This window comes from Sphaeramia orbicularis, chromosome 11 (assembly GCF_902148855.1).
Source record: "Sphaeramia orbicularis chromosome 11, fSphaOr1.1, whole genome shotgun sequence".
Taxonomy (NCBI): Eukaryota; Metazoa; Chordata; class Actinopteri; order Kurtiformes; family Apogonidae; genus Sphaeramia; species Sphaeramia orbicularis.
This window is the reverse complement of record NC_043967.1, coordinates 47,875,020-47,889,930: the sequence shown is the minus strand read 5'-3', so window position 1 is coordinate 47,889,930 and position 14,911 is coordinate 47,875,020. Positions and strand designations below refer to the sequence as shown.

General features: G+C 37.0%; 1 protein-coding gene across 1 annotated transcript in view; it reads right to left on the bottom strand.

The window, feature by feature from the left end:
* The window catches only part of LOC115428012 (zinc finger protein Xfin-like), a 38,498-nt gene that overhangs the window by 18,837 nt on the left and 4,750 nt on the right, over window positions 1-14,911 (bottom strand). The window contains exons 2-3 of the mRNA XM_030146780.1: window positions 1,782-1,925; window positions 388-792 (exon numbers count right to left, since the gene is read on the bottom strand). Of these exons, the coding sequence (XP_030002640.1) occupies window positions 388-792; window positions 1,782-1,925 (549 nt within the window). The remainder of the gene's footprint in view (window positions 1-387; window positions 793-1,781; window positions 1,926-14,911) is intronic.

The following is a 14,911-nucleotide window of genomic DNA, read 5'->3' as shown; positions in this document are numbered from 1 at the left end:
TCTTTCCAGTGTGACTTAACATATGTTTCTTAAGATTTCGTTTCTGGGCAAAACTTTTCTTACAAATTGAACAGCAGAAAGGCTTTTCTCTTGTATGAACTGACATATGTTGCTTAAGATTACCTTTAAGTGTAAAACGTTTCTTACAAACTGGACAGCAGAAGGGCTTCTCTCTTGTATGAACTGGCATATGTTGCTTAACTTCAAATTTACGTGCAAAACATTTCTTACAAACTGGACAGCTGAAAGGCTTCTCTCCTGTATGAACTGACATGTGTTTAGTAAGATTACCTTTTTGCGCAAAACCTCTGTTACAAACTGAACAGCTGAAAGGCTTCTTTGTTGTGTGGGCTGTCATTTGTGTGTCCAACACTGACCAAAACTTACACATATTATCATCCTCAGTGGATTGATATTGTGTTGTTTTACATGCCACAACACTTATAGGGAAGTCATTATTTTGGATGCTGTCTGGCTCTGATCCTCCATAGTAATCTCCGTCTTCTGGTTCCTCTGTGTTCTCCTCAGTTTGACTTTGATGAAGCTGTGAGGACTGAGCTTTGTCTTTATCATATTCACTCTTTACATGAGGTGGAGTGGATGGGAACTTAGTGATATCAGCCTCCTCTAGCCCTTGAAGCTGTTCTCCCTCCTGATTGGTCCACAGGTTCTCCTCTTCCTTGGTATGGGGAGGCTCTGGGTCCACATAGTCCAGACTGGGGCTCCTGTCCTGCTGCTCCAGGGGGAGCTCTTCTTTCACCATCCACAGCTTTTGGGTGAGTGTAGGACACTCTAAAACACAGACAAACACTTTAAACAAACATATTTTCACAATGATGCCACCAAAGGTCAGACATTCACCTTGTTAGAAGCCTTTCCTGTTAATGTACATATTTGCTTAACATACACAGAGACTGGACCAACAGAATTCAATGTTTGTGTCAAATGCGTCCAATAAATGCTCAGTGTCCTCAGGCTCTATTCACTCCTCAAGTTCCTCACAGTTTCAATTAAATCTCAGATATCACATTTTGCATTACTATTGAAGTTGATCTGACAGTTTTAGTTTTGTTTGGTTTTGTTTAAATATTCTAATTTTAGTTCAAAGTCAGTGAATGAGACCCGTTCCTTCTGTACTTTATATGCTGAATGACAGTGCACCAGGTCTACAGTCATTATTAAAACAGCTGTCAATCAGTATCAGTCAGAGGTGACTTTGCATCCTGTAAACCCTGGGCCATTTGTTTCTAGTGGGAATCATTTCAATGCAACACAAAACAATGGATTAGGCAATGGCAGAAGCTTCATTCATACAAAAAAACCAAGTTATGATCAGAAAACAGCAAAGGTAAGACAAAATACATTATCACTATGTGATAATGTGACTTCTGTCTCATTCAGTGAGTTTTAGCTAAAGAGAAAATAATACTTGTACTGTTGAATCTGCTTAGTGTTCAATTAGTGGCGAGAAGTTTGTAACATTTGTCTTTGCCATCCATTTTCTGAGCCCACTTTCTCCTCTCCAGGGTCACGGGGGTCGCTGGAGCACACATTTGTCTTTTGTTTTATGAAATTATTCGTGATAAATTCTGGTCTGACTTGTTTTCAATATTTACTCATTTAACTGCTTGTTGGTGGATTGTGTTTTGTTGTCTAAAAGTTGGTTTTGATGAGATTTTAGCTGATGTTCCTCTAGTTAAGTGAATGTATACCATATATATGTTGCTACAAGCATCATGAAGCATTACCATGGCAACACAGACAGAACAACAGATGCCAACCTGATAGTAGTAGAACCTTCATTGTCTGCTCTCCCTCCTGATTGATCCACTCTTCCTCCTGATCCTCTTTCATGTACGGGGGTCCCAGGTCCTCCTGGTCCACATGGGGGCTACGTCTCTGCTGCTGTGGGGGAATCAGAATGTCTGCATGACCCAGTGGGAAACACAGACAATAACAGCTGTGACAAAGCTGATTTTCACTGAGCTATTTCACAATGAGAAACATCACTGTCCCACAATAAACAATGGATCTTGAGCGGAAGTAGAATGTAGATTAAAAAAACGGTCATATATAGTTTAGTTATAACGCCGCTGAACATTTTAACGTTGCTTGTAAAGTCTCTAATCCAGGAAGTTGAACAAACCTGTTTGGTGCTCAGTGTGCGGTAGTCTGTGGTTTCTTTTCTTGTGCTTTGGGGAATCACTGAGTTTCTCCTCAATCTCTGCGATGCTTCTTTGAAATACTCCAAATATCTCCTCAGCAGCCGCAGTCAGTATCTGCTCCACCAACACTCTGAGCTTTTGCATGTCACACATTTTACCCCTTTTTTTCTCTTCCACACACCGTAGGAAACACATGTGACTCTCCACAACACTCTCCGTAGCTCCACTTACTCCAGTGCTTCTGCGCACATGCGCAAAAGAAGAGACGTTCATCTGGTTCAGCCGCACGCTGATTGGGTTAACAATCCACGTGACTACACGCTCAAAACCGTCTTACAAAATCATTTAAAGAACATGTAAAATATGCAGTATGCCGTAAAATAGTCCCTGTCAATTTTTAGCACAAATAGCATTACTATTTTTATAGATTTAGTCTTTTTTTTTTTTTTTTTTTTTTTTTTTTTTTTTTTACTTTTGGCTGGAACGGTGCATGACTATGAGCAGACTAAAGAAATACTGTAGTGTATGTTCCAGCTGATGCAGGAGAAAAAAATCCAAAACACTTTTGAAGATAAGTGGGTCACACTGGACATAAAGGGGATGACATACTGTATTCTGAAAAGGACACAAATTAAGTGGAGAACGGTCAAGTATTTACCTCTGAGGTGGACTAGAATTAAAGCATAAACCTACAGAAAATGGAAATACTCATGTAAAGTTCAAGTATCTGCCCTTAAAATGTCATTAAACTTAATCTTCACAGCTATATATTCAAGGAAGTAACTTAGAAAACATGAAATGTCCTAAAGCGATGTTGCACTAAAATGAATGACCTCTCTTAATTTAACAGGATATTTTAATTAAAGTCAATGATTCTACAGAAAAAAAGCTGATAATGTGAACTGCATAATGTTCTTGTGTTTTTAATGTCACTGGGTGATATTTATTTAGCAGTCCTTCTATAGTAGAGGGAAATTTTCTGAATACATTGTTGGGTGTGTAGAAGTATTTTTTAAGTATAGTTTTTTTCTGATAAACACCATTCTCTGCTGGACATAAATCAAGGTTGCATCAAGGTTTATTTACTTTTTTTGTGTTGAAAGTGACCTGAATAGAATGCAAAGACATCATTAGGTGGTAATGCAAAGGCCAAGCACACACTGAATAGTAGTAGAAATAATAATACAATGTATATCTTAAACAGAGCTTCACAAACAAGAGACTTTGTGGTTAACTATTTATTTTGGAAAAATTTTCATGTAAATGAAGGAATAAATAAAAGTGAGGTTTTAAAAACATTGAATTAAAAGTCCATAAAGTAACACCATGGCTGAAAATGAAACCCACTTATTTGAAATGCACTTTTTGAGAAACCAAAAAAAAAAAAAAATGGGCAGGATACAAAGCAATATCAGAAATCACTATAACATCTCATCACTTGCAAGTATGTCACTGTCCTGATCAGTCTTCAGTCTGCTCATCAGTATCTGCTCCTCAGTGTTCGTCTGGATCTGAATTCACTGTGTGAATTTTACTGTCTTGTACAGATCATCAAGTTTTATCTGAACTGGGTTTTTATGTTTAAAGAAGTAGTCATTATAAACTTAGTGGATGGAAGCCTTCTTTCCAGTGTGAGTGAACATATGTTTCTTAAGAATCCTTTTACGTGCAAAACCCTTCTTACAAACTGAACAGCTGAAAGACTTCTCTCCTGTTTGAACTGACATATGTTGCTTAAGATTACCTTTAAGCACAAAACTTTTCTTACAAACTGAACAGCAGAAAGTCTTTTCACTTGCATGAACTGACATATGTGTCTTAAGATGACTGTTTTACGTAAAACCTTTCTTACAAACTGGACAGCAGAAGGGCTTCTCTCTTGTATGAACTGACATATGTAGCTTAACTTCACATTTACGTGCAAAACATTTCCCACAAACTGAACAACTGAAAGGCTTCTCTCCTGTATGAACTATCATGTGTTCCTTAAGTTTACTTTTATATGCAAAAATTTTTTTACACACTGAACAGCTGAAAGGCTTCTTTGTTGTGTGAACTGTCATTTGTGTCTCCAACACTGACAAAGACATACATGTTTGATCATTCTCAGTGCATTGATGTTGTGTTGTTTTACAAGCCACATCATTTATAGGGAAGTCATTATTTTGGATGCTGTCTGGTCCTGATTCTCCATAGTCATCTCTGTCTTCTGGTTCCTCTGTGTTCTCCTCAGTTTGACTTTGATGAAGCTGTGAGGACTGAGCTTTGTCTTCATCATATTCACTCTTCACACGAGGTGGAGTGGATGGGAACTTAGTGATATCAGCCTCCTCTAGCCCTTGAAGCTGTTCTCCCTCCTGATTGGTCCACAGGTTCTCCTCTTCCTTGGTATGGGGAGGCTCTGGGTCCACCTGGTCCAGACTGGGGCTCCTGTCCTGCTGCTCCAGGGGGAGCTCTTCTTTCACCATCCACATCTTTTGGATGGGTGTAGGACACTCTAAAACACAGACAAACACTTTAATCAAATATATTTTCACAATGATGCCACCAAAGGTCAGACATTCACCTTGTTAGAAGCCTTTCCTGTTAATGTACATATTTGCTTAACATACACAGAGACTGGACAAACAGAATTCAATGTTTGTGTCAAATGTGTCCAATAAATGCTCAGTGTCCTCAGGCTCTATTCACTCATCACAGTACCTCACAGTTTCAATTAAATCTCAGATATCACATTTTGCGTTACTAGTGAAGTTGATCTAATAGTTTTAGTTTTGTTTGGTTTAAATATTCTAATTTTAGTTTAAAGTCAGTGAATGAGACCCGTTCCTTCTGTACTTTATATGATGAACAACAGTGCACCAGGTCTACAGTCATTATTAAAACAGCTGTCAATCAGTATCAGTCAGAGGTGACTCTGCATCCTGTAAACCCTGGGCCATTTGTTTCTAGTGGGAAATATTTCAATGCAACACAAAACAATGGATTAGGTGATGGCAGAAGCTTCATTCGTACAAAAAAACCAAGTTATGATCAGAAAACAGCAAAGGTAAGACAAAATACATTATCACTATGTCATATTGGGACTTCTGTCTCATTCAGTGAGTTTTAGCTGAAGAGAAATAATACTTGTACTGCTGAATCTGCTTAGTGTTAAATTAGTGGTGAGAGGTTTGTAACATTTGTCTTAGCCATCCATTTTCTGAGCCCACTTTATCCTCTCCAGGATCACGGGGGTCGCTGGAGCCGATACATTTGTCTTTTGTTTTATGAAATTATTCTTGATAAATTCTGGTCTGACTTGTTTTCAATATTTACTCATTTAACTGCTTGTTGTGTGGACTGTGTTTTGTTGTCCAAAGGTTGGTTTTGATGAGATTGTAGCTGATGTTCCTCTAGTTAAGTGAATGTATACCATGTGTATATTGCTACAAGCATCATGTAGCATTACCATGGCAACTGATAGAACAACAGATGCCAACCTGATAGTAGTGTAAGCTTCATTGTCTGCTCTCCCTCCTGACTGATCCACTCTTCTTCCTGATCCTCTTTCATGTGGGGGGGTTCCGGGTCCTCCTGGTCCACATGGGGGCTACGTCCCTGCTGCTGTGGGGGAATCTGAATGTCTGCATGACCCAGTGGGAAACAGACAATAACAGCTGTGACAAAGCTGATATTCACTGAGCTATTTCACAATGAGAAACATCACTGTCCCACAATAAACAATGGATCTTGAGCAGAAGTAGAATGTAGATCTAAAAAAAAACCCAAAACGGTCATATATCGTTTAGCTATAACATTGCTCAAAGTTTAGATGTTGCTTCTAGAGTCTCTAATCCAGGAAGTTTAGCAAACCTGTTTGGTTCACAGTGTCTGGTATTCTCTGGTTTCTTTTCTTGTGCTTTGGGGAATTACTGAGTTTCTCCTCAATCTCTGTGATGCTTCTTTGAAATACTCCAAACATCTCCTCAGCAGCTGCAGTCAGTATCTGCTCCACCGACACCCTCAGCTTTTGTATTTCATGCATTTTACCACTTTTTTTCACACACCACCAGTGACGCAAGAGTCTCTCCATGGCATTGAAAATTTGAGACCAATAACTTTATTAAATGTTGATTACAAATGGTTTCCTCTTATTTCTGCTAATCGGTTGAAAACAAACATAGGACAGATAGTAAGTGAAACTCAATCAGGATTTATTAGTGACAGGTCTACACGTAATAATATTAGGTTGGTTCTAGATTTAATAGACTATCATTATTTGATAGAAGATAAGGGATTTATTTTATTTTTAGATTTTTACAAAGCCTTTGACTCTGTCGAGCATTCTTTTATTATGAAATCCTTAGAGTATTTTGGCTTTGGTGAAAAGTTTATTAAAGTAATTTAATCTACAAAAGATATTAATAGTTCAGTCTCACTCCCTCAAGGAACTACCAGGAGATTTATGGTTAAAAGAGGAATCTGACAAGGCTTCTCCTGCTCTCCTTTACTATTTATTTTAGTTGCAGAATTATCAGCTATTTTTCTTAAAAACAGCCCAGACATTGAGCCTTTAAATGTATTAGGTCATCATTTGACCATAACTCAGCTAGCTGATGATACCACACTCTTTCTCAAGAGGGAAGAGCAGATCCCTTTAGTAATTGATAAAATAGGTGATTTTTCTAAAGCGACTTGATTATATTTAAACTTTAAAAAATATGAGTTAATTTCAATACATGATCATCAACCAATTGACTTGTACGGAATCCCTGTGAAAAATGAAGTGAAATATTTAGGAGTGACCATTACAAAGGATTATAAAACCAGAGAAGAATGAAATATTATGTCTGTCATCAAGAAAAGTAAATCTTTATTGAATTCCCGGTTACAAAGAGATATATAGATTTTTAGTAGGATTTTGATTACTAAAATTGAAGCACTCTCTAGATTTACATATCCAGCTTTCTCTTTACCCATTCCTGATCATTTACTTAAATTAATTATTCAAATAAATTACAATTTTATTTGGAAAAATAAACATCATTATCTGAGAAAAGGGGATGTGGTCAAATCATTAGATGAAGGAGGTCTAAATGTGACTGACTATGAAGCAATGAATGGCATGATCAAACTCAAGTGGTTGCAACAGTTGTTAGAAAATATGGATGTTTTTTGGTTTCATATTCATTCTAAAATATTTGAGAAATGTGGTGGAATAGATTTTCTGTTAAGACATGATTTTTGTATTACCAAGTTACCAGTGAAGTTGTCCAAGTTCCATCAACAGGTCCTCCTGTATTGGAAACTAATTCATAATCATAGTTTTACTCCACATTCTGTTCCTATATGGAATAATAGATGGAACTTGTCCAGAAGAAAATCTTTATTTTATAAGGACTGGGTGGAGGCAGGTAACTGGTCTATTCTGCATTTAATGGATCATAGAGGGAATTTTCTGGAATACAATGTTTTTGTTCACAAATTTAATATGAAGCGTAGTAAAAAACATTACTCAGTGGTGGTCAAAGCGATTCCACAAGGCATGGCCAACATGGTCAAAGGAATGTTATTTTATGACAACAGAATACCCAGGATCTCATCACTTTTTATAGATGATGTTAATTTTATGGGAGAAAGATGTTCAAACAAATTCTTGCATGGTGCCCTCACATGTAATCTTTTCCCCTTACCATTAAAACGGAAAAATGTATTAAAAGATTATCCTAAAGAAATTATAATCAGGATTAGAACCAAATACCTGACTCTACCCATACCCCCAAAAGCAAAAGAAACTCATTTTAAAACACTAAATGATATCTATCCTTGCAATGACTTTATGAGACAAAGATTTAATATTGAGAAAAATAACTGTGTTTTTTGTGAATTTGAAATCGAATCTTTAGAACATCTATTTTTTGACTGCCCATACACCATGACATTTTGGACAAAATTTCAAGAATGGACATGAATGAATGAATATTGCTATTTCAGTTAAGTACAAAACACATACATATTAAAAAACAAACAAACATAAAATTAACGCAATTGGTAACTGAAAAAGGAAGAAGCTGAAGCCAGAGGCTTATTTCTGCTTCTCCTATTCCCATCCTTACTCCAACTCCACACCTGAAGTTGCAGCAGATTAAACTTAAACACAAATTATTCTACATTCAGTCTCTTAAGTCACTTTAAAATCACATTACTTTCATAGCCCTTGAGAATTTGACAAATTAAAGCCTTTTTGAAACTCGACAGTGAGCTACACAATTTCACTTCATCCTTCAATTTGTTCCATAATTTGACACCAGTAACAGAAACACAGTGATATTTAACGTTTGTTCTTACTTTACGTTTCAAACACAAACATCCCTCTTAAATTATAATTTCCTTCTCTTAACTTAAAATTTTTTTCAAAGATGGTTTTGACATCTGAGAAGGACACTCAATCGCCCAAACTGGAATACAAAGACATTAAATTTTGAGTTATAATGGAAAACAGAAAAAGAGAAATTATGTATAACACTTTGGTTATTATGGCTAAACAATTTATACACAAATGTAGATTTGTGAAGTCCCCCCTCAGACACACACACTGTTCGTAATTTACAAGAATGAAATAGCAAACTTCAAAAAGACACTGAGACATGTGAAAACCAAACGAGCCTTGATTATTTATGAAAATTTGAATGCATTAATTCCTGATTAGACCTCTGACTTTATTTTGATATTTAAATTTATTTTATGATCTTCTTACTAATATTGTTCACTTAAGTTTGATATTGTTGCTCAGTCTGGAAAAAATAAGTCTTTTTCTATGAAACTGATTGATTATACGACCAGATTTTGATTAATAAAAAAAAAAAAAAAAAAGTCTCTCCATGGCACTTTTCGCAGCTAAAAACCAGCACATCTGAGTGCATGCGTATAAGGAGAGAAGCTCAGCCATGCACTGATTGGTTAGCCGATCCATGTGACAAAACACTCACATCATAAAAAAATAATTTAAGGAAAAAGTCAAATATGCAGATTGCAGTAAAATAGTCCCTGTCAATTTTCTGCAAAAGCAGCATCAATTATTATAGATCTTTTTTTTTTTTTTTATTGTTTTTTGACTGGAACGATGCATGACTATGAGCAAAAAAAAAGAAGTACTGTACTGTATGTTCCAGCTAAAGCAGGAGAGTTTGTAAAAGATTTTTTTTTTTTACCTCAATCCATAAAGGATCACTTTTACTCCCGACAAAAAATCCAAAACACATTTGAAGATACGTGGATCCCACTGAGCATAAAGGGAATGAGATACTGTATTCTGAACAGGACACAAATTAAGTGGGGAAAAGTCAACTAATTAGCTCTGAGGTGGAGAAAAATTAAAGTATAAACCTGCAGAAAATGGAAATACTGAAGTACAGTGCAAGTATCTGCCCTTAAAATGTCATTAAGATGAATCTTCAGACCTATATATTTAAAGGAGTGACTTAGAAAACATGAAGTGTCCTGAAGCGACTTTTTTTTAACTTTTATTTAACCACAAAGTCCCTTGAAATAAAATCTCTTTTTCGAGGGAGACATGACCAAGAGGCACATCAGTAAAATACAAATGAACAAACAAGGTATAAAACTTACATACAATTAAGACAACATAAAATAGCTAAAAACTAGTTTAAGAATTAGTTACACACAGTTACACACTTCTGTTAAACCAGGGTTCCTACAGATTTCTACAAATTAAATTTAAGAATTTCTAAGAACGTTTTAACATTACTTAGAACAAAATTTAATGCCCATTTCACGGCCACGTTGGCAAAAATACATGACTCTTGAAAATGCATTTACTTACTCCAACGTCTTAATTCCCATCGTTCCGAGTCATTTCTCACTGGTGGTTGCAAAGTTAGCAATAATTGGTTCCTATCTCAGTATAAATTGTCAGGTTGGAATGGGTGGAACTGAGTAGACTGTTACTTTCTTTGCAGCTTGGACATTTCCCTCATACATTTAAACACAGTACAGCAAACGAGATTATGGCAACATAACTTAAGACCTACCATATCAAATTTAATACCTTTTAAAGACTTTTTAAGGTATTAAATGCAGATTTGTAAATTCAAGACTGTTATGACTCAGGGTCACAATAGGTTTGTTTCTGTGTATGTATTTTTATTTAGTGACTGTATTTTTCCACCCAGTCCTGTAGGGGTGAGGTGCCTTTTTTGTTCCTTTTGTTTTTCTTTAGGTGAAGTAGCTGATTGGTGGAGCCAGGTTGATCTGCCTTCAAAAATGGCACTGGTTGCAGCAGATCAGTCTCATTTATCTCTGCCCAGCTCCCAACAGAGGCCCTGTGTGTGTTCCTGGTGGCCAGCACTCGTGTTTATCTTTATAGTTTTTTCTTGTTTGCATGAAAAGGGTCTTTCTAAACAGCCCAAATTTCTGATTGGGGAGGGTGGCTCTTGTTTTACACCTTTTTTCTCCTGTTTTTGCTTTCGGGAGTTAGGATTAGTTTATTGTATTTTTATTTTATTAATTTGTTTTTGGAAAGGAAATTTAGTTTAGCTTCAAAGATGGTTTTGTTTGTTGCTTTTGGCAGAGCCCCCCCTGAACTTTATTAAAATATAAAATTAAATACGTTTCTGGGCTATAGTTTTCTGATCTGGCAGTTGTGCTTGGGGGTTGGGAAAGGACAGGGGAGCACATTATGTGCATCTCGGTTAACCTCTAGGTTGGGATGTAACAAGACTTTTAAGTCTTTTTAAGACCCCACGGGAACCCTGTAAACAGTTTGACAGAACAGATTTGAATTCACCTGGGGTAATGAAATGCTGAAGCTGTAGTGAGTTTTTGCAAATTGTTCCATGACCAAGGTACAGTGTAAGAATAAGCTGTTTTACCAAGTTCTGGGTGGATTCTGGGGACTCTGGGGAGGAGCTAATATGATGAGCGGGAGTTGTATCCCCTCCTGGATAGAGAGAGGAGGAGACAGAGATATGGGGGTTGTTTGCCTATTAGAGCCTTGTAGATAAATACAAGCCAATACCTTTGCCTGCTAAGCCTTAGTGAAGGCCATGAGACCAGAGCATACAGCTCACAGTTATGGGTCCTGAAGGCAGCATTACAAATGGGAAAAATAATTACTCCAGTCAAGTACAGACAACCAAAATTTCTACTTAAGTAAGGTAATGAAATATTTGTACTTCATTACTTCACACCTCTGGATAACACTCCAATTGTTTAAAAAAGTAGCCATTATAAACTTAGTGGATGGAATCCTTCTTTCCAGTGTGAGTTACATTATGTTTCTTAAGATTATTTTCATCGGCAAAATCGTTATTACAAACTGAATATCTGAAAGGCCTCTCTCTTGTATGAACTACCATATGTTTCTTAAGATTACTTTGAAGCGCAAAACCCTTCTTACAAACTGAACAGCTGAAAGGCTTCTCTCCAGTGTGAACTGTCATATGTTTCTTCAGATTCTGTTTATGGGCAAAACCTCTCTTACAAACTGAACAGCTGAAAGGCCTCTCTTTTGTATGAACTGGCATATGTTGCTTAACTTCAGATTTACGTGCAAAATCTTTGTTACATACTGAACAGCTGAAAGGCTTCTCTCCTGTATGAACTGACATATGTTTATTAAGATTACCTTTATGTGAAAAACCTTTCCTACAAACTGAACAACTGAAAGGCCTCTCTCCTGTATGAGCTAACATGTGTTCCCTAAGTTTACTTTTATACACAAAATCTTTTTTACACACTGAACAGCTGAAAGGCTTCTTTGTTGTATGAACTGTCATCTGTGTGTCCAACACTGACCAAAACTTACATGTGTTATCATCCTCAGTGGATTGAATTTGTGTTGTTTCACATGCCACATCACTTATTGGGAAGTCATTATTTTGGATGCTGTCTGGTTCTGATCCTCCACAGTCATCTCTGTCTTTTGGTTCTTTTTTATTCTCTTCAGTTTGACTTTGATGAAGCTGTGTGGATTGAGCTTTGTCTTCATCATATTCACTCTTCACATGAGGTGGAGTGGATGGGAACTTAGTGATATCAGCCTCCTCTAGCCCTTGAAGCTGTTCTCCCTCCTGATTGGTCCACAGGTTCTCCTCTTCCTTGATATAGGGAGGCTCTGGGTCCACCTGGTCCAGACTGGGGCTCCTCTCCTGCTGCTCCAGGGGGAGCTCTTCTTTCACCATCCACAGCGTTTGGTTGAGTGTGGGACACTCTAAAACACAGACAAACACTTTAATCAAACATATTTTCACAATGATGCCACCAAAGGTCAGACATTCACCTTGTTAGAAGCCCTTCCTTTTAATGTACATATTTGCTTTTAACATACACAGAGACTGGACCAACAGAATTAAATATTGTTTCTGTCAAATGTGTCCAATAAATGCTCAGTGTCCTCAGGCTCTATTCACTCATCACAATACCTCACAGTTTCAATTAAATCTCAGATATCACATTTTGCATTACTATTGAAGTTGATCTGACAGTTTTAGTTTTGTTTGATTTAATTTATACATTCCAATGTAGTTTCAAAGTCAGTGAGTGAAACCCTTTGGTTCGCATGTGCGAAAACACACATATAATAGGGGGTAAAAATGGACGCAACACTGCAACGAACAATGGATCTTGAGCGGAAGTAGTATGTAGAATAAAAAAACAGTCATATAAAGCCTCTAAACCAGAAAAAAATTTTTGAAGAAAAAAAGTTTGAGTTGAACAAACCCTTTTGATGCACAGTGTCCGGTAGTCTCTGGTTTCTTTTATTTTGCTTTGGGGAATCACTGAGTTTCTCCTCAATCTCTGTGATGCTTCTTTGAAATACTCCAAATATCTCCTCAGCAGCCGCAGTCAGTATCTGCTCCACCGACGCCCTCAACTCGTGCATTTCACACATTTTAACACTTCTTTTCCCACACACCATCACAAACACATGTGACTGCTCGCAGCTGGGGAGGTAACCGAACTCCAGTAGTTATGGGCACATGCGCACAAGGAGAGAAGGTCAGCTGATTGGTTTGCCGATCCACGTGACCAGAATCTTCGATTTTTTTTCCCACTCAACTTTATTAATCATACTCTGGCAATACATTATAAAGATTTCCATAGAGAAACTATTTTATTCCAGACTGAGCATCAACCTTATACTGAACGGTATTTGTATAAAACATTATATAAAATAAATAGATAGAATTAAATCAAATTAAATAAATAAAAATAAAGTCAGAAGTCTAATCAGGCATCAAAACATTAAAATTTTCACATACAATCAAGGCTTGTTTGGTTCTTACATATATCAGTGTTTTTTTGCAGTTTGTTATTTCATTTATATAAATTGAGAACAGTGGGTGGCTCTTCCAAAATCTACATCTGTGGATAAATTGTTCAGCAATAATAATTAAAGTGTTGTGCATAATTTACCGTTTTTTATTTTTCATTATAACTCCAAATTTATTGTCTTTATACTCCAGCTTGGGTGATTGAGTGTCTGAACACATTCATTACCTCACTTTGCTTTGTGTGTTTGCGTGTTTGTTTGTTTGTTTATTTGTTTGTTAGCAAGATAACTCAAAAGGTTATGGAGAGATTTTTATGAAATTTTCAGGAAACGTTGATATTGGCACAAGGAACAAATGATTAAATTTTGGTGGTGATCGGGGGGGCCAGATCTGTCTTGGTGGAGGTCTGCACTCTCCGACTGCTTTTCTTGTTTCTATAGCAGCTGATCAAGCAATTCCAGTGCTAAGTTAATAAGATATCATCATCTTTCAAATTACTGAGTTTATTTCCTGTATTTGCGGACATTTATGTTGTAAATTCTGTTTTCTTTATGTGTTAGCATAGAAACTTCTGTAACTTGGTGTTTGTAAGATCCAACTCATCCTATAAGAATTCTGTTGAGTTTTGAGTTTGCTAATGTTGAGTTTTTAATGAGTTTAGTGGCCATACTAACGCTAACATGCTAATTTAGACTCTATGCAGCCATGGCTCAGATGGTAGAGTGGGTGGTCCAATAACTGAAGGGTTGGTGGATTGAATCCCGCTCTGTCCATGTGCTGTTGTGTCCTACACACACTGGTGTATGAATGTTCGGTGGTGTGGATTGGCAGCCACGCTTCTGTCAGTCTACCCCAGGGCAGCTGTGGCTACAAATGTAGTTTACCACCACCAGAGGGGGAATGTGAGAGCGAATGAATAATGGATCCTCTGTACGCGCTTTGAGTATGCGTTCATGGAAAAGGAATATACAAATCTAATCCATTATTATTATTGTTGTTGTTGTTGTATGCTATCCGCTGGTTAATGCCATATTGTGTGTGTTATCATATAGAGCATAGATTGGCAGGCACACAGTGTTCACACAGCTAACCACTGTTTTGTACTTGCACCATAGTCCTTTAATAGTAAAACTTAAAAATGGTAAATTGTCTGTCTCCTTACAAGTACAGGACAATTGCAGAATGAATAAACTTGTGAAGTTAGCGCCACTCACATAAGTAGGTTACCCAAGCTAACACCAACCGTTCCCTCCAAAAGTTGAGTTTTCAGAGTAATGAATGCAGTCCTTTCAGTGGTCAGCCCCACTACTCAGAAGTATAACACACACAACAATACACACAGTAGTGACACAACGGTTGTGTGTGGTTTATTTTGAGATTTACAATGCTAACTGATGTTTGTCCCATTGAATAACATGAGAGCGCTTAGTTTGTTTGGACTTACTCGGGCTAACATGAACCACGTGATCA